Consider the following 19,318-nt stretch of genomic DNA (forward strand, 5'->3'; position numbering starts at 1 on the left):
TTAACTCAAATTTATCTATGTATATACATTTAGCTTAGCCATAAGTTGCTCTTCCCTGACATCCAATCCCGTCAGATCTCAGAAGCTAAGCAGGGTCAGCCTCAGATTAGTACTTGGATGGGAGACCTCCTGGGAAATGCCGGGTGCTGTAGGTTCTAGTCCTGAGGACTTCACTGGCACTGTCCAAGCTCGCTTGGCCGTGGCAGATGAACCTCAGTACTTAAATGGTGGGGCCAGTTCTGCGCACGCTGAGCCTCACCTAAAATCCACTGTGCAGGCTGGAAGGGCCCACCCACATGGGGACAGCCCTTCCCAAATCTTCGTTCGCGAAGCCGAGCCATACACAAGTTGCTCTTCAATGCTAGGTAATTTCTGCCTTTAAACAAGAACTTTTTGATTATTCTTTCACTTCTGGTTGCTACATGCTCCAGCTGGAAGGAAAACACTAAATACTTGTACTGAATTTCTACCTCTTATTTCCAATAGATCTCCCCTGTAGTTACAAGTATCTGTTTGATAAACAAAAAGTATTCTTATGTTCCCCCAACATGTTTTTTTGTCTCTGTTTTAGTGTTAGACAGATTTGTTCTCAGTAAGAAGTTTAGGTGGCCAAACCCCACTGGTCAATCTGTAAATAAGGAGTTTTAAAAACAGATTAGGTGTAGAACTGGCCTCTGCTGACTCATCTACTCCTAGGTAAAAACTGGTTAGAGGCAGAGATCAGCATTTCAATACGTTGGTTTGATCTCAAGGGATTTCCTAGCTAAGCCAAGGCCCTTAGAGCTGAGTGCTGCAGGCCACAAGTCCTATCCCCATGAGGCTGCATTATACCAACACTACATGAAGCCGCCAATTACTGCCAGTGCACGCTTGCCACAGTGGTTCCAGACACATAATTTAGTAACCAAACAGTCCAATTAGCATGACTCCCAGGACGAATTTGATCACCACTGCAGCCTGAAGTAGTGTAATGGTTTTCTCTCGGTTACCATAACTGAGAAATTGATTTGAGAAACAGGAATCTACACAACAAGGTTTTTTTCTTGACAGGCAGAGCTGAGCTTCCACTGCTAAACTTGAGTCATCCCAGGAAAAAGAGGTCTGTGGCTCAGACCCACAACTGAGTTCCTGACCCTGCCCCCATCACTGCTTTTCCGACAAACTGAAAAAGCTGCAATTAGCTACACATGTTAATTAAGGGACAAGCAGATGAGACTGTTTACTGCAGACCACCAAGCTCTGAAGTGTTTCCTCTTTTCAGTGTGATCTCTTAAAATCATCTTTTGAAGTATTATCTCCCTTAAATGGACAAGCAATAATTAAGATATATCCTCTCCAGACCAATTCTGGGTCCAAGTCAGTTCTGAAGGAATAGCTGAACTGATTCCCCAAATCCATCTTAGAACAAATAATACCTACTAAACTGAAGTTCTTTGCTTGGGGCTAGTGCCCAGTCTGAGGAAGATCAAAATTCAGTTATGTTTCATAGCTGAAACCTGGAACATTGCAGGGGAAAAAAGAAAAAAAAAGAAGGAAAGAAAGAAAAAGAAAAATCACTAAAACAGGTTTTTAACTTCAGATCACTGAACTTCAAGGCCTCAGCTGAACATGCCTATAACCTGTTGTGGTAGGTTGACCCCATACAGCAGCTGAGCCCCTGCAGAGTTTCCCCCTCACCCTGCTGACAGCAGGATGGGCAAGAGAATCAGAAGGGCAAAAGGCAGGAAAATTCATGGATTGCAACAGATGGCTTACTAATCAAAGGCAGAAAAAAAAAGGGGAAAAAAATTGATGCAAGGGTAACCACTCCCCACATCCCATCAGCAGACTCCAAGGAACACTGCTTTGGAAAGATTGCCCCCAATTTATTGCTAAGCATGATGTCAGCTGGTGTGGAATTTTTTTTCCTTTGACCTGTTTGGGTCAGCAGTCCCATCTGTGCTCCCTCTCAGCCTCTTGTCTCCACAAGCCTGCTCACTGGGGCAGGGGACAGAGCAAAAAGCAGGAAAGCCCTTCGACCTGTGCAGGTTCTGCTCAGCAAGAGCAAACACAGTGGTGTGTTATCGCCCCTGCCTTAGTCACAAGCCTCAAACACAGCACTACACCAGCTGCTACAACAACAGTTAAATCCTTCCCAGCCAGACCCACCACACCCTGCAAGCTGCAGTTTTAAAGTGAATTGCAAGTCTACAATTCATATGTCTTGTCACTGGCTGTTATTCCATGTGTTAAGCTTAAGGTATAGAGAGAGGTAGAATCACAGAAAGGCCTGGGTTAGAAGGGGCCTTAAAAATCATTTTATTCCAGGCCCTCTGCCATGGACAGGGACACCTTTCACTAGACCAGGCTGTTCAGAGCCCCATCCAGCCTGCCTTGAACACTGCCAGGGATAGGGCATCCACCACTTCCCTGTGCAACCTGTTCCAGTGCCTCACCACCCTCACAGTGAAGGATTTCTTCTGTTGTTAAGCACATCTTGTTTAAAGTATCCCAGAGCTACCCTTCTAAAACATTTCAATGTCACAGACACCGAGCTCATTTAGATACTTGGTAGTGTATTTCCTATCTCTGTTGTTGACTAAAACTGCTCTCAATTAAAAAAGCATGTCTTCGTTCATCTTAAGTATGAACACAAACAGGATCTAAAGTTTCATCATTTATTTGGTTGTCTGAATCCTTAAAAGAACATGGTTAAGGCGAGAGATAAGCATATTAGTTACAATTTGTATAACAAGTGATAAAAAGATTTGAGTATCTGTACACTACTTTAATTATGCTTACTTACTGACTGATGCCTTGAGCTATATTCAGCTTAGCTGGCATTTCTGTGTAAACAGTATTTACTAGAACAAAAAATTAACTAGAACTAGCTATACTTCTAATACTTTATTTCAAATCTACTCTTGCAAACAAAAAGCAGTAAAAATACTCATTTGTCTTAGACATACAAAGCACAGCATTGTCCTGGGTAACAACATGTAACTTTGCAAGTGAGACCTGGTTCCTTTAGTTGCAATGGCTTAAAGTAGTAGTAAGCTAAATAAGAGACCTACGAAAAGAAGTCATAACACAGTTGGAATTTCACATTTGTCAAGCATGTAAGGCTACGAGTTTGACTGTGTGTGAATAAACGAGATATGTTGAACAGTAACATTCCCAGCCATTATAGATGCAAATGCTCGATGCAGCATATTTTCTTCTAGCCTCCAGAAAGGCTCATGTGCAGAAGAAAGAGATCACTGAGTATAATAGCCCAAGTTTAGTGGAATCATCATTATATATATGTACACACACATCCACGGTGCAAGTTTAGACTTCAGGAACAGAGTGATCCATCAGGCTTTTCATGATGCTAGTTGCCATCCTAAAGAAAAGGAAAAGGCATTCAATTTTGTAAGACAACTGCAGAAGACCACTGAAGTTTCTGCCCACTCTATCATTGCTAGCCCTTTAATACACATTAAAAGCTGGACTTTTACTTTGCTATTTTTGACAACAAATATGTTGCTACAGAAAGCTGCACTAAACCACACACACAGAAGAAGGAGAGGCCCACAGTACTCAACATTTCTATCAGCACCTGAGCTATGCTGCCAGTATCTTTTGGGATATGGGCATGTGTGCAAGCAGAGTACTATCTCAAGCAGAAAGGAAGGAGGCTGGGGGAAAGGTGGCTCTTAGGCTGAAAACTGCTTTGTAGAAAGGCCATACCAGGCCTAGGGGGGTTAAAAAAAAAAAAGAAAAACACAACAGGAAAAAAGACTCAATTATACCAGAAGCATTATTAACTTCTAGCAACTTCAAAAACATATTTTTGCAGGGCAGATTTAGCTGTAGAAAGCCACTGTTGCCAAAGGATTGGAAAAACACAACTGTTTCCTGCCAAGAATCGTTTTTACATCACCAGAATTAGTTGCACTAGAAACATTTTAGTTACAAGGTAACAAATACTTGTGGTATCCACATACTTGAAAGTTCTCAGGAATTCAGGGTTAGTCAAAATATATTTAGAAAAGGGTTTTTTCAGAGAGGAAAAGGCAAAGGATCATCACTAACGTATGAATAGGTTAAAAACAGAACACACACAAACCAATCTGACCAAAATATAAGACTAAATAAATTTTCAGACTCCCCCTACGCCCTCCTCCAGTCTTCGTGTAAAGTTTGTATTTCGGTCTTACCGTAAGTGCATTTTATAGTCACTGTCAACTTGACTATAATTAACACCACGGCTGCTTTGTGTTACCTACCTCTTTATTATATACTCATAAATACTGGAAGGCATCACAGTAATGGTCACTACATTTCCAGCTGTTGCCAAGATGTCTGCAACCTGGGGGTCCTGTTATTATACAAGAAGTTGTATGAACAACACAACTCATAAAGCAGCAGTTCAAGAGCTTTTTCTAGATGCACTTCATGCAACTTAAGGGGCCCACAACTCCTTGCTTGGATTATTTAACCTTCAGGGCAAATCACTGAACCTACAACACCACTTCATAGATAGTTGGTGATGAGTATCTCACACAAACTGACTAGAGAAGGGACATAAACATCCTATACATAATTCCTAATTGCTAATATTTGATGCAGACTGGCAGGAGGAAGCTTATACTTTCTTTTGCCAGCAAAGTTGGACTACAGATGAAAACTGAGGGTCAGCCTCACCAAGTAGAGGGAAAGAACGAGTTCCACTACCTAACAATACAAAACTGCAAAGAGGCATCAAAACATGTAAGTCTCTCCAATAAAAATACCTGTAACGACTGACTGTCTTATTTTATGAACACTGAACAATATATTACAATCCTTTTCCCTCTCCAAAACCCAATTGCTATGCACACATAAAACGCTCACAGCTCTCCACACCCACTACATACTACTTATTTTACCTTCAACCCAATGACATTCTGGCCATTAATTTCACAGATGTTGTGCTCTGTAAGAAGTCCATTTCTCGCAGCAGAGCTGTCTTTCACTATTGAGGTTATTTTTCCATTCTTGAATATGAAACCAATATGTCCTGTGCTGTCCTTATGCATAGTAATAATGCGTTCAAAAGGCCTAAAAGGACATTAAAATACAAACCATTTTCAGTCTACTAAACCACAGAAAGAACCACATGTTCTATTAGCATCTTTGGCTTACAAAAAATAATTTTACCCTAAGAGACTCATACATCAACTATAAAGAAAAGTAGTTGAGTTTAACTTCATTTTGTTAATATTGCTGTATCAATAGATAACTTCTTTATAAAGCTTACATGTTTCTTCCCTGTTCTACAGACATTCTGCACCGTCTGGATTAATAGTAATACCAAGATTCCATACAACATCCACCACCCACCGCCACAACCGAACACACAAAAATGTCTATTAAAAATTAAGTTCTCTACAAATGTTACAAGGTAGATAAAAACACAGGCAGTTGTAACAACTGTAGGTAGACCACACGATTCTGGATACAAGGCTTCTCCAACAGTATTTGTACTGCTTTACAGACAACAAACCTTTAAATCATGTCTTTAAAAACTAGTAGATATAGGAAGGAGGTGGGGAGTTGGGCAGAGAAGTGGTAGACAACCACCAGAGGATTTTGATTCAATACGTGGGCAAAGTAGCTGCCCTCCACTGGGTCAAATGTGGTCCTTAAGCAAGACTGAACATGGAAATATAATACCATGAGGCATATACCTACTCATATCAAGTATCATCTTGTCTTCTTGCAGCCTACAGACTTTAAATTGAGCATGCCCTGTTGTTACTACATAAAACTAACTACAAGTTCAGTATTTGATACAATATAAAATTTATATTGGTTCATCGAACATACCATGAGTAAAACTGGCATTTAATTCATCTGTAAGCAGAGTTCACAAGAAAACTACTGTGCTAAATAAAATGCAAATGTATCCATTAGTACAGCCAATAATTTTGGTACTATTGTTACTTCATTTAGTAAAAGCAAAAGTCGTGTTGGAAAAAATTGCACAGAACTCTTCAGTTTTTAAATTTAATATGTGCCGTCACTCACTAGTTTATCTTGGAAAAACATTGTGCCTCATCATGCCAAGGAAATTTACAAGTTAACAACCATTTTGACTGTTCCCCACAAAAAGGAACATTTCTAAGTGTCTTTATGGGTGAATTACATGGACAAACAGGTTTTGTTATGCCTGCAGTCCTGTTAGATCAAGGGGAGACCCAAACCCCACAGAATTAGTCCAAGATGGATTATGACAACCTGTATCTGCAGCTGGTTTTACCTGTCTCGAATGATCATTGAAATCCTTTCTGCAGAAGCCTGTTTCAGAACTTTATGTGCTTTATCAGAACTCCATCCTGCACAGTTTTCACCATTGATCTGCAGAACTTGGTCCCCAAACCGCAGACCAGCAAGGGATGCTGGAGAGTTTGCCTGGACTAACTGGACAAATATACCCTATAAAAGAGAAAAAAAAAAGCAAAAAGCAGGGGAGATGAGCAAGTTCTTCCTTAAAGATGAAGACCAGTGACAGAACACACAGCCCTTTAGTTTCCCGTTCTCTATGCAATACCAGTGAAACAGACTTGCTTATTATTAGTAAGGGGCATTTTTGAAATATCAGTCTGTTTACAGATGTGTTTCAAAGTCTGACAGATAATTAATGTTAGAATAATGTTCAAAAATTAGCAGATCTCTCCTGCTTGGATCTCTAAACATTAAAAAAAAAGAGACATGAGCTTAACATGAACGTCTAACACAAAGGGATAAATACTCTTCTGTTTTAACAGGAAATCTGAACAAGTGGATCAAGGCAGACTTGTGGTAAATTTGCGTATCTATGGCTGCATTTAACTAATATTTCCCTTGCGAGACATCAAAGTTTATATATAGCTGGAGAGATAGACCAGCACTGCTAAAACTCCATGGCAGATTTCTCCTTTTCCAGATTTCATAACCCCATTAAGCTTTCAACTTTTTTAATCAATTGTGACTTGCTACCACCTCAGGTAGAAAACCAAGGTGTTGCAAAACTATTTCTAGCCAAAGTACGCCTAAACCCCAAGTAAAGTAGATAAAAAAACCCTATAAATATTAGCTTTGGGGGAAAGGGTGTTAAAAAAATCACCACCACCCCATGCTACTTTAAGATGACTCCATTTTCTGCCTTAGGAGAACTACAAAAAGGCATTTTAACCTTACATGCTACCTTCAGTTTTAATTTTATTAAAACATTCAGATCAAATGGCCTTACCCTAAGAAAAAAAAACCCAATGAAACACACTCAACAAAACATAAAACAAACACAGTAGCATTTTCCCTGTTGAGAATCAAAAGATACCAAAACAGGTTTCAGAGCATGTTTAAGGACCTTCTAAAAGAGGAGATACATCTAAGCTATGAGCAGTTCTCTGCATACTGCTGAACATTAAGTACTGCCCAGTGTTTCCAAGTCCTGAACTTCTAAAACATCCTTGCAATAGCTGCTGTGACACAAGTTCATATTCTAAAGCAGAAAAAAATACTACAAGTATTTTTCAGGTGATATAAAATACATTGCACTAAGTTCTGTAAATTCAGATTCCAGTCCAGCAGCTGGAAATCTAGTTACAGTAGATCTAATGAAGGACTGTAAAATTCCGGTAATGAATAAGAACGAACTCTAGAGAAGACAATTTTGTGTCCATACTCTAACTTCATTACTAACTCAATCCAGCAGTAAAATCTCTAGAGGCAAAAGCAAGCTTCTGCACTTACATTGTCAACAGATTTTAGGCGAAGTCCAATTTTGCCATCTTGATCTTTACATAAAATTGCTTCACGGATGCCTTGCTTAATTTCTGCTCTGCGAATTCCAATATCATTTCCAGTCACTGGAGCTACCATGTAATTAGTAGAAGGTCGTGTTACCAGTTGCTGATTAAAACAAAACAGCCAGACAACTTCAGTTTATATGAAGCGATAATTTAAAAAACCCCAAAACACTAAGTCACACCAGCAGCTCTCCCCCACCTTCTCCCAGTACTGGAAAGGTACAGCTCATTTTACTATCAGGTTAAAATAGGCACTGTTACAACAATTCACCACTCAATCAAGTATGGTACTTAAGATGAACAGTAGTCTGTTCTGTAAAATGCTAGATACACATTTAGCTTTTTTACTTTTGTTTTTTAGAACATGCTTGACTGGTACTTACACCTTGTGGCTGAGCAGCTGCTGCCACTGGTAAGTTTCTCTGCACCTCCTCCTCACTGAGGCTCAGGCCCATATACTGAGAAAGTTCTGGATACAATCTGGGGTACAAGCCTATAGGTGATAAACAAAACAAAAATCAGTACAACTGTTGGTTTAACAGAAAGAGCAGTTACTGCTTTTACATGTACAACTACTTCAACAAATTTCATGCTATTGTAGTAACTGATGACAGAAAACCCACTTGAAGCAGACCTGTTCTAGCCTGGTTTAGAAGAGCAACCAAAGAGTACCATTTCTGAGAAAGAGTTACAGAGAACTTTTCGTTTGAGTTACCCCATTCATCCCTTACAGCAAAAAAAATGTAAGACAAGGGATGACAAGTTTCAAAACCAACCATGCTGCAGTCCATGATGACCTGCCCTTACCGCAGAGCTTTTGGGCAATTAGTGGGAAACTACTCTCCCTCCCACTGCAAACCAGCTGTGTTGAAACACACACAGAGACCTTTCACCAAGCTCAAAACAGCACTCCCAAGAGGTATCCATGTCAAGGATATTTCAGATCCCAGGCATGAGAGGGTTTCTGCAGAAGCCTCCTGGTTTTAAGGTCCACACTACAGGCTGCTTTGAGTCTTCCTAAGAAAGCAGTTCTTATTTTCTCACAGTTTCAAAATGAAGGTGCTTTAGACATGCCTCTCAAGAAAAAACACACACAGCTCTTAAAATATCCCTCTACACCCAAGAGGAGTGAGGTGCAAGGAGTGGGAGGAAAGGAAGTTGAGCTGACAGACTTGTCAGACCTTGAGTCGGACAACTCTGGAAATAAGATTGATATTGCTCTTGACATTCCACAGATCATTAACTGCTGCCATTTAACAAGCAGAAACTTGAGTCCACACAACACTCACTAAATCAGTGGGGACAGAAAAGGCTGCTTGGAAAGAGAGATGGTGCAAAGGATGGCTTCAGGAGCAAACAGGCCCCCCAGTACACAAAGCTTAGGTTTCTAGGATTCATTTATGGGTGCATGTATAAAATCAGCTATTACAAGACTCCACATTTGACCAGCAATGGAAAGCAACTTTTCTGGAACAGAACAAGGGCCATTGCAAGGTGAATACCCGTATAAACAAGAGACTTTTTTTCTCTTTAACATGCTGCTTCATATGAGACCTTTCTGATCATATTCGTGGACTATTAGACTGTAGTTTCATCAATATTGATTAATAAGCTTTTAATGAACAAATCTTCTACTTTTGCTTGCTTTTTCAAGCCGCTATGATTACATACAACACTGCACAAGATTTCTACAGCTACTCAATTTTTCTGTTTTGTTCTTCATTAAAGACCACAACATATGATGCATCTTTGCTGGCTGTATTCCTTTCTCATTTAAAACAGAGAGCTCCAAATAGCAGAACACATTCAAAAAATCTTGATGTTGTATAGTCTCATGTCTTTCCCAGAACAGAGGAATTTCCAGTAGGTCCGACACATCCTATAGATGATGTAAGCCTCCCTTTCTTGGGGATATATTGAACAATTAGTCACTCTACAGCCACACACAGTTCTTGAGCAATTCACAAAAGCTGATTAGCAAAATTATGTCTTTGTGACTGCTGGCCAAATAACTGCAGGAGAATTCAAACTATGAACAGCAGAAAGAACGCTGTCAAGAAGGGACTGCTGAAGCAAACTCAAATCTGGTCTGGTGAAGTTAGGCCAGGTATGTATCTATTCCAGAAAGGATCTATCAGAGACAACTCTTTGGTGAGCTAAGCCAACTCCTGCCCTAAAGTCATCTTAGACACACAAGTGCCCAGAGGAGAACTGGAGGCAAAGTTATATCCACTAAGCTTTAACATCCGGTCCACCAGCACTCTTGGCAGCCATTCCAGCACTGCTGCTGGTCACGCTGGTTAGAGGCTTCAGGCCTTTTGCTAAGCATAACTTAGTAATCCAGAGTTCTGACCTCAAACACACTTCATGGATATACGTGGAAGAAAAGAAGAAGAAATGTGTACAAGTCACTCAGCTTTAGATCTAATGGATTTCCCAGTAGGCAGTTCATTCCAAAATCTGCTGCAAGTTTTATTCTGATTGCAGGACAAGATTAAGAGCCACATTCCTGGGCACTTCTCTGTTGACAGAGATTTGTGTTTGTCTCTTCCTAAGCAAGTTTATATGAAAAAGACTGACACTCAGACACATGCTGACCTCTAAAGCTTTCAGATAGATAGGCTGATAAATAAAGACTAGTAGATGTCTGAAGTAAGAGTCAGAAAGAGCTCAAACGGTACCAAAGACAAATCTTGTTATGTTAGGCTCACTTGGAAAGGGTTTCAAAAAGAGAAGGGAGAGTGCTTGCCACAACTTCCTTTTATAAGCAAACACTGGTTTTTGACTCCAATAGCACCTTACCAAGGTGGGTGTTGGCATCTCCCACAAGACATGGTCTTGCCCTTTGTAAATAGTGTTACACATTAATAGGTATTCTTGACTGTACTGTTAACTTCAGGATTTCATAACTGCTTTCCACAACATTAGGATACTATACAGTACATGATCTTACCTCCATCATGAGGAATTGGAGCAGAAACTTCAGACAAGATTGCTGGATTACCTGGATTTGAAGAAAAGGCAGTCTGAGCCTAAAAGCAAAGAAACTCACATATGTTATCTTGTACAAGAAAACAAAACCTTTACTATGCAGGCAGAAGACTCAGTATTTTCTTTTTTCTTGTACATGCTACTTATTATTCATCTTGAAGTATTGAAGTCAATCTTTTTATTTGAAAAAAAATAGCTTCAATTCATCATGCTGTAGTAGTACCACAACTGCTTCAGATCAGCTCATATCTTGCTCAAAGCTACAGTAATAATGCAGCAAAGCTTTACCATCAACCTGTTCTGTTTTTGTCATCAAGCAAGTTAAAGAGCCTTAAAGGACATGTTAAACTTGGCTGAAAGCTTTATAACTTTAAGCTTCAGGGTATGACCTTTGCCAAAGTGTTTTGCAGTCTCTTTTTTCAGCTGGTTAGCATCACTTTTACCTCTTCACCATTTACAGATCTTATTAGTGAAATCTACTATAGTCTCTTTCAGGTGTCAAGTTCCACACAATCCCATGCGACTGGTTTAAGATCTTCTAAAAGAAATGGACCTTCTAAAACAATTTTTCTACAGCACTTGTCCCCGCAGTGAACACATTAAGCTTATTTTTTACATTGCTGACTGACTCACAAATATAAGAGGCCTTATTTACGTAAGACAGTTTCCTTCCTTCTCAATACCTCAGCTACTATTTTTTGGCCTTGTGTAATCATGACCACTGAAAAACACTGCCTTACAGAAGCCTGTTATGTTTGATGGAAATAGTAATCCCAAAAACTTTCTTGAGGTTGACTGTCAAAGGTGGGGGAGAAATTACTAAATGCATAGTGAAACATTATGCTGAACAGGACACATAAATCACTAACACAACATGACAGTCAAATTACTTCATGATGTTAAGGAAACGCTTAAAAATAGAAGACTTCTTAGTCCTGTACACTCCAGGAAGCTGCCTTTAGAAAAAGGTTTCACAGCAAGAATGACTCATTATTTAGCAATATCACATGTACTTAGAAGAATTGGCTCCAACTCAAATGAGGGACAAAAAGAACATGTTAGAATAATATTTAATGTAACAAGTCCGTTTGCTTTAACCAGTAGTCATTTTAATCCCACTTATCACTTCTTGCAGATAGAGACATTCTCTTTCTGTATTCTGCCCCTGTTTCTTCTGAGAGTGCTCCGAGACATATTTAATGAGACAGCATTTTTATAATGCACTTTTTAGGAGAGGCAAATAACTTAGCCTTTGATGCCAGCAGGTCAAGGGAGCTGATTCTGCCCATCTACTCTGTCTTTGTGAGACTCCATCTAGAGTGTTGTGTTCAGGTTTAGGGTCCCCAGCACAGGAAAGACACAGACCTGCTGGAGCAGGTCCAGAGGAAATGATCACAGAAGTTATCAGAGGGATGGAACACCTCTCTTGTGAGAAAAAGCGGAGAGCTGGGGCAGCTCAGCGTGGAGAAGGGAAGGCTCTGGGAAGGCCTTACAGCACAGTTTCAGTACTTAAAGGGGGCTTATAATAAAGATGGGGACAGACCTTTCAGCAGGGCCTGTTGTGATCGCACAAGGGATAATGGTTTTAAACTAAAAGATTTAGACTGGATATAAGGAAGAAGGTTTTTAAAATGAGGGTGGTGAAGTACTGGAACAGACTGCCCAGAAAGGCTGTAAATGTCTCACCCCTGGAAACATTCAAGGTCAGGCTGGACTGGGCTCTGAACAGCTGACCGAGTTGAAGATGTCCCTGCTCATTGCAGAGGGGCTGGACTCGGTGACTTTTCATGGTCTCTTACAACACAAACTATGCAATGATTCCTTGAGAAGTATCAGTGAAAATGGAATACAGATATAACATACTGATTATTATACTGATATACAACATACTGATTATATTTATTACAATTTTCAATTGTAATACATCAATTCTTGCAGCTGGTTGATAAAAGGCCTGATGGAGCACATTGTTGGCTTCAGGCTACTCATTTTTCAGTTCAGCATTACCTTATTGTAAATAAAGGACTTTGGTAAGATAAGAAGAATAGAGTGGGTGGACATGACAAGGAGAAATCCCAACACAGCACCCACAACCTCAAAAGCCCCACCCCACACATACAAACACTGGTGAGACAAAGCACTGCACTTTGGGATAGCTCAGGAGAGTTAACAAGCTGTTCTATGCAGTTTGCTTGACCATCCAAATGATAGAAGTAACAGACACTTCAAAACACAGTATAACTCCTTGTCTTTGTTTAAACTGGGATGGAATGCAGGTTAAGTTCAGGAAAAAGCAAAATGCTGAAAAAGGCAAGGAAACCCTGTCACATTTCTAAGGGAGTTCTTAATCCATTAAAATGCTTTTCATCACTCTGTTTCACAGATTATTTTTTTAGTCCTCATCATGTCTAATAATAAAACTACCAATATTCTTACACATAAGGGGTTTTACACAAATGTGATAATCTTGGATGCGCTGAGACATCTGCTCACTACCACTTTAATAGCCAGTGGGCAAGTCTGTGATTCTAGATGGCATTAAGACAGCCAGTGCTTTTTCTTTTTGGGTTCTCAAATTATCATGAAATCTTTCTGCCACAGATTTGAACACTGGGAGTGAAACACGGCAGGTTAAATATTTCAGTCATCACATCAGAGCTTAAGTGTGTGAAGAGACTGACTATATGTTTGTCTACTTAAGACTAAATATCTATACTTCAAAAAACTCAAACATATCAACACATTAAAGGTCGTCAACAGTATTTATTCTTGCTCAGCAGAGTGCCCAACATGAATACAAATGAATATATAAAAATTTTAAAATAAATATATCCAGGCAGTAAATTAAGCATTAATTATACCATATCAAGCCACAAGTAAAGTTTGTCTTTCCCCTTTTAGAGTACTATGGTAAAACAAGTTCTCAACTACAATAAGTCTCTTTCTTAGATTACACATCACCAGATATATTACTATCATCAAAACTTATCTTTTTTGAAGTCCACCATACCTGAATAACTTTGTCTACCTTCAGATCTTCTAGGGAAGGATAGAGAGACATTTTGATGAAGACTGAAAAAAAACCAAATGGGAAAGCAAACAAACAACAGGATTAGCTGTCAGATATTTACTGAGTTTACAACTTACAAAAATTAAGAAAGAAAAATAAACCAGACAAAGAGCTAAATAAGTTACCCATAACCTGCAAGTCAGTATTAAAGATACCTGGCACTACAGATAAATTCCATTAAGACTGCCCATTTAATCTGTTATCAAGAGCAGCCTTTGGGTAATAGGTTTTATTTAATGTACTTAGCACAGTCAAAGTCTCAACAATGAGAAAGCCTATACAGAGAAAACCATTTCACAAGAAGCACTGCAAAGACAAACTAGGAGGCCAGGATGAAATGGTGAGGGTTAAGAGGAAAAACCTAATTCCTCTCCTCCCAGCTGGGACAATATTTTATATACAAACACAGAAGTCTTCTCTCTGTTATCCAAAATATCTAAACACTTCCATCAGTTTTGATATTCCAGTGACCTGGTTTAGGCTGGGATAGAGATAATGATCTTCCCAATAGCTGGTACATACTGTTTTCGATTTAGGATGAGAATAATGTTGATAACACACTAATTGTTTTAGTTGTTGTTAAACAGTGTTTATGCTAAGTCCATGACTTTTCAGCTCCTCATGCCCTGCCAGTGAGAAGGCTGGAGGGCTACAGAGTTGGGAGGGGACAGAGACAGGACAGCTGGCCCAAACTGGTCAAACATATTCCACACCGTGTGGCATCATGCCCATACATAAGCTGGGGAAGAAACCTGGTCAAGAGCCACTGCTTGGGAACTGGCTGGGCATTGGTTGGCAAGTAGTGAGCAGGGGCAACATTCATCACTCCTTTTTTATATTCCAACTGTTTTATTATCTTTTTCCCCTTCCTTTTCTGTCCCATTAAACTATCTCTACATCAACCCATGAGCTCTTACTTTTAGGCGCCTGATTCTCTGCCCCCATCCTGTTGGGGTTGGGGGTACCCACCAAGCTGCTGTGTGGCCTTTAGTTGCTGGCTCGGGTTAAACCATGAGATCCAGCAAGACGCCACTACAGAGAACCGGCTTCCCATGTCCATTTGCAACACAGTGATTACAGCAAGGGACCATAAAAACAACCAAGCTGATTCAGTCAGTGGTGAGTTTCAAAACACACTGAGACTCCAGGCTGGCTCTCATGTGATGTTGGGAGAGCCCTGTGACAACTTATCAGGACATAGTACAACAAAACCAAGAGGAAAAATAACTCAAGCAAAACCAAAGAAAATAAAGCCACTTCACATGATCTTCTAAGGCACCATGCTGACCCAGCTGTTAGAGCCAGTCACCTGAGGCTCCAGGAAATCCCATTTCTCCAGAGTTCCTTCACTCATACTCTCCCTGAGATCAGCTGAACTTTGGAAAACCATAATAAACCATTCCACAACTGTATATGGGAACATTTTAATGAAGGGGGTGGAGAGGGACAGAAAGAGAAGACAACAAAATGTGATACAGTTTTGCAAGTTATAGAAGGCGCTGATAACACAGTTAATGAGGCACCTTTATTAAAAGTCTTCCGTTTGGGGATTCATTTTCTCATCCAAAGAACAGAGGTCCTTATTCAATGTAGCAATTTCGCAAAAACTCCAGGCTAAAAGTGACCACTGCATAAATCCTTGAGCTACTGCTTCTCTAAGTGCAGATATTAAGTTGATTTCTAAATGAACACCACACACAGACGCCTAATGTGATACTGCAGTAATACAATAGATATCTCTTCATATTACACTAAGCTCATCAACAGCTTTTATGCATGTTCAGCAGAGTGTCCAACAGCTCCAGTATTATGTCAAACTGCAATTAAAACTTAAAAAAAGCATGTTCTAAATCTGACAAATCTAAACTGTGAACATGTGGCCCATTGTGTTGTAAAAATTAATTGCCACTGACTTTTTTGACTAATTGATGCAACTAAACCAAACATGGTTAAGGCCTGGAAGCTTTATAAATTAAACATATACATTTAAAACCCATTTAAAGTTCTGTTTTCATCCAGCACTGACTTGAAACAACCAAGTGCTTTTGCTCATCCAAAATGGTAATAGGAAACCCCTTGGTCAGATAAGCTGTGCCCAGATGCTGCATTCTGCTGCAAACACCACTCAAATCACACTCAGCATCAATCTCAACATCTTCTGTGCTGGAGCTGCCCTTGTAGATTCAGGTGCCGGCTCAAACACTGGCACATGTTCAAAATCAGCACATCCCTGGCAGCAGGCAGGAAAAGAGGGCAGGCCAAGGACAGTGTGTTCCCAAAGGAGTCACCCCATGGAACGGCGATAAGGGACACAACAGCAGCGCTCTGCAGGTGGTGACCTCCGGCATCCACAAAGCAGCAGAGAACAGCACACAGGGACTGCCGGGTCCCCTGTCCCAGTGACCAACTTCCATGGTACACCCTGGCCAGCTTTAGTTCTCCTCCACAGACCAGTCTCACTCTGCACGCTATTACTGGTTACATTTGTCACAGACAGGCAACCTCAACCTTCCTCTAGTTTACAGGGAAGAGCACAGTGCTTTCTGTAGAAAAGCATTAGCAGGGCTAAACATACATTAGTTCTCAGATCACATATGACAACACTTCAGCTTATCCTTCCACCTGAAAATCCCCTCAGCCTCCCCAGCCCAGCCAAGGGCTCACAAACCCAAGAGTTTGTCACCAAGCATCTGCCAAGCCAGTTCCTTTGGTTCCTGGTTTTGGTTTTCCAGCTAAATAGTCAGAATAACTGTCACCACTGTAATTGCATTCAGAGAGCTCATAACTTTGCATATGGTATTTCAATTTCTGCAGCAGCAGTCGTAACACAAATACCCTTCATTAGCTAATGCAAGAGGCAAAAAAAATTAGTTTCAAATAAGATTTTTAAATAACAATTGCCACTGTCAGGAACCACCAATAACTGCAGGAAGAACTTGCCCTTGACTTCTGAGCAGTTATTCAGAGTATAAACATGAGTTTCAGCGGCTACTGTAACGGCTTTATGCACTGGGGAGTGGATACCACAAAATGTGAGTCACTTATAACCTCCTTTTCTCTCAAAAACCTACACCGTCACCAGAATTGTCTTGCTCAATTATTCTCATACTCCCATGTATTGGGAGGAGCACAAGCGTTTAGGGAAGCAAAACTGAAAACCAAAGGAAGAGCACTGGGCAAGAGGGGCTGCCATAACTCACCTAGTGACTGCAAAACCCGGCAGTAAAGACTTCTCCCCACTTCTCAATATCCTTGGCTGGAAAGCCTGACTGCCAGTGCCAGTACCTCCCACTAAGCTGATCCTGTTTGCCAAAGGGAAGTGCCAGGCCACTGGTCGGAGATCTGTGAAAGCGTCACTCGTGACACCCTGAGCCTGCCAGCAGGAAGTCTTGAGGGTGGGAATGATCTCGAACCGCTTTCGGTGGCGTGGCTGGGAGCAGATGAGCTCCCCGACACATCTTCCAGGTGGGAAAGCGTGGAGCTGAACACAACAGAGGTTCCTGCGGAACCCCAATGTGGCCACCCTGTAGTGCCCGCTGCCTCTCTTAAGGCACCGCAGCCAACACTGGGAGAGGGGGAGAATCAAACCAAAACAAAAAGCACCACCACTGCGTGCTCTCCGCCTGCGGCCCGTGGACAGACTGCAGCAGGCCACAATGTCGGCACCTCTACTGGAACACCCGTTCCCATTTCCAGAAGTTAGAAGAAGCTTACGAGGCCCAAAATTCGTCTTTAAAGCAGATCCAGGACAACACCTCCCGGAGGTCAGGCTGGGATCAGAAACCAAGAACTGTTTCGTAAGACACGTTCTCCACTAATAGCTGTGTTTCCCTACTGATACATACCTAATTAGTCCCAGAGCAATTTCCCTCATTAGCCATTCTTCTCCGAAACCTCCTGCCTCCATTTCGGCCCTGAGGCAGGGCCCGCAAAGGCACGGCGCATCCCCTCCACCCCTGCAGCACCATTCAGGGTTTCTAAAGAGAAGTTACTACAGCTGTCCGAGCCTCCTCCGAGCAATGACCGCGGAGCCCGACCGGGAGGTCAGCAGACACTCCCAACCCCCGGCCCGCGCTGGGACGTGGGCACAGACAGTCCCCGCGGGGCTGAGTCACTCGCTGTTTTTCCTGGCTGCGAGCGGAGGAGCCCCCCGGGCCGGCAAGAAACCTTTATCCCGGCCCCGGCCGGCTGCAGGGAGCGGCGGCCCCCCAGGGGCACGACGCGGATCCGCGGGGCCCGACGCGGCCCTAGCAGGAGGCCCAGCGCAGCCGCCTCGGCACAGCCGCCCCCTCCCCGCTCCGCCGTGCCCGTCCCGCAGCCCCCGCCCCGCCGAGCACCGGCCGCCGCACAAAGCGCCGCGGGGAGGGGTCCCCACCCGCTGGTCTCGGCCTTCCTTTACCTGCGGGGCGGGGGTGGCGGCTGCCGTTCTCGGGGCCTCGCAGCGGAGAGGGGCGGCGGCGGCGGCGGCGGCTTCAAGTCCCTGCAGCGCCGCTACGAGCGGGGCGGGGCGGGGGCGGCCTGGGCCCGGGCCGCGCATGCGCCGGGCTCTGCCGGCGGCGGCGGGGTGTGGTGAGGGCTCCCCTCCGCCTCCCGTTTCGTTTGGAATCGGAGCCGTGAGGAACAGACCTTGGAGATCACCAAGTGCAGGCGTCCGTCCAGTCCTATAACCGCTCAGCCACATCCAGGCGCCTCTTGAATACCTCCTGGGATGGTGGCTCCACCACCTGCCTGAGCAACCTAACAGTGAAGAAACATTGTCCAGTATTTAACATGCCCCTCCTCTGTCTCAGCTTCAGCCCCGTTTCCCCCGGTGAGTAGCTGCAGGCACGGTGGAAGAGACTGCCCCCATCTCTCCCTCCATCCAAGTGGCTGTGGAGAGCCAGGAGGTGTCCCTGGGCCTCTTCCCGACACTTCCCGCTGGCTTTCTTCATCTATGGACGGCCTTTACCTCGTTCATTTGCTGTTACTGGGTCACAGCCAGTTGTCTTCATGAAGGAAAAAGTATCGCTTTCTACTCATTTTCCAATATTTCCCAACCTCCCCGTAATAAAGCACACTCTGCTCACAGCCCCATATCAGCTTTGTTTTGCCATCCAGGCATGGATGGGTGAGATGGGTGAGCTGTGACACATCCGAGCCGAAGGGACCACATCACTGTCCCGCGGTCCAGCACCTGTCTGTCCAACAGGTATGTGTCAGGAGCCAAGCCCTTCTCCTGGGGAGCCTCCTTACATAAACCATGATGTAAAGTGTACCAGCAACAGGGAAATCCCAGAATAAGCTTGGAAAGAGTCTGTCATAAGTCAATTATCATAATTACTCTCCATTTGCCTTATTTAGAGCATGAACTTCTCTAGCATCAATTTTCAGTCTTTAAAATCCCTCTCCATTATGATTCTTTGCCTGTTGTCAAATCTTGTTCATCATATAGATAATTAAGTGTGCTGAGTGCCCTAGAGCT

At 42.4% G+C, this 19,318-nt stretch overlaps 1 protein-coding gene across 2 annotated transcripts in view; it reads right to left on the minus strand.

Annotated features, from left to right (window-relative positions):
* Positions 1-2,643: 2,643 nt before the first annotated feature.
* The window catches only part of SDCBP (syndecan binding protein), a 101,061-nt gene continuing 84,386 nt past the window's right edge, over positions 2,644-19,318 (minus strand). Inside the window, exons 2-10 of one of the 2 annotated variants that reach the window (XM_071554483.1) lie at positions 18,257-18,328; positions 13,798-13,859; positions 10,750-10,828; positions 8,180-8,289; positions 7,741-7,899; positions 6,266-6,441; positions 4,893-5,064; positions 4,251-4,342; positions 2,644-3,364 (exon numbers count right to left, since the gene is read on the minus strand). In XM_071554483.1, coding sequence (XP_071410584.1) covers positions 3,310-3,364; positions 4,251-4,342; positions 4,893-5,064; positions 6,266-6,441; positions 7,741-7,899; positions 8,180-8,289; positions 10,750-10,828; positions 13,798-13,848 — 894 coding nt within the window. In that variant the 5' untranslated portion in view covers positions 13,849-13,859; positions 18,257-18,328 and the 3' untranslated portion in view covers positions 2,644-3,309. Of the gene's footprint in view, positions 3,365-4,250; positions 4,343-4,892; positions 5,065-6,265; positions 6,442-7,740; positions 7,900-8,179; positions 8,290-10,749; positions 10,829-13,797; positions 13,860-17,057; positions 17,152-18,256; positions 18,329-19,318 lie in introns of those variants that run through there. The other variant, XM_071554482.1, reaches the window with a different exon arrangement.

The sequence above is a fragment of the Pithys albifrons genome, chromosome 4 (genome assembly GCF_047495875.1).
Source record: "Pithys albifrons albifrons isolate INPA30051 chromosome 4, PitAlb_v1, whole genome shotgun sequence".
NCBI classification, from domain to species: domain Eukaryota; kingdom Metazoa; phylum Chordata; class Aves; order Passeriformes; family Thamnophilidae; genus Pithys; species Pithys albifrons.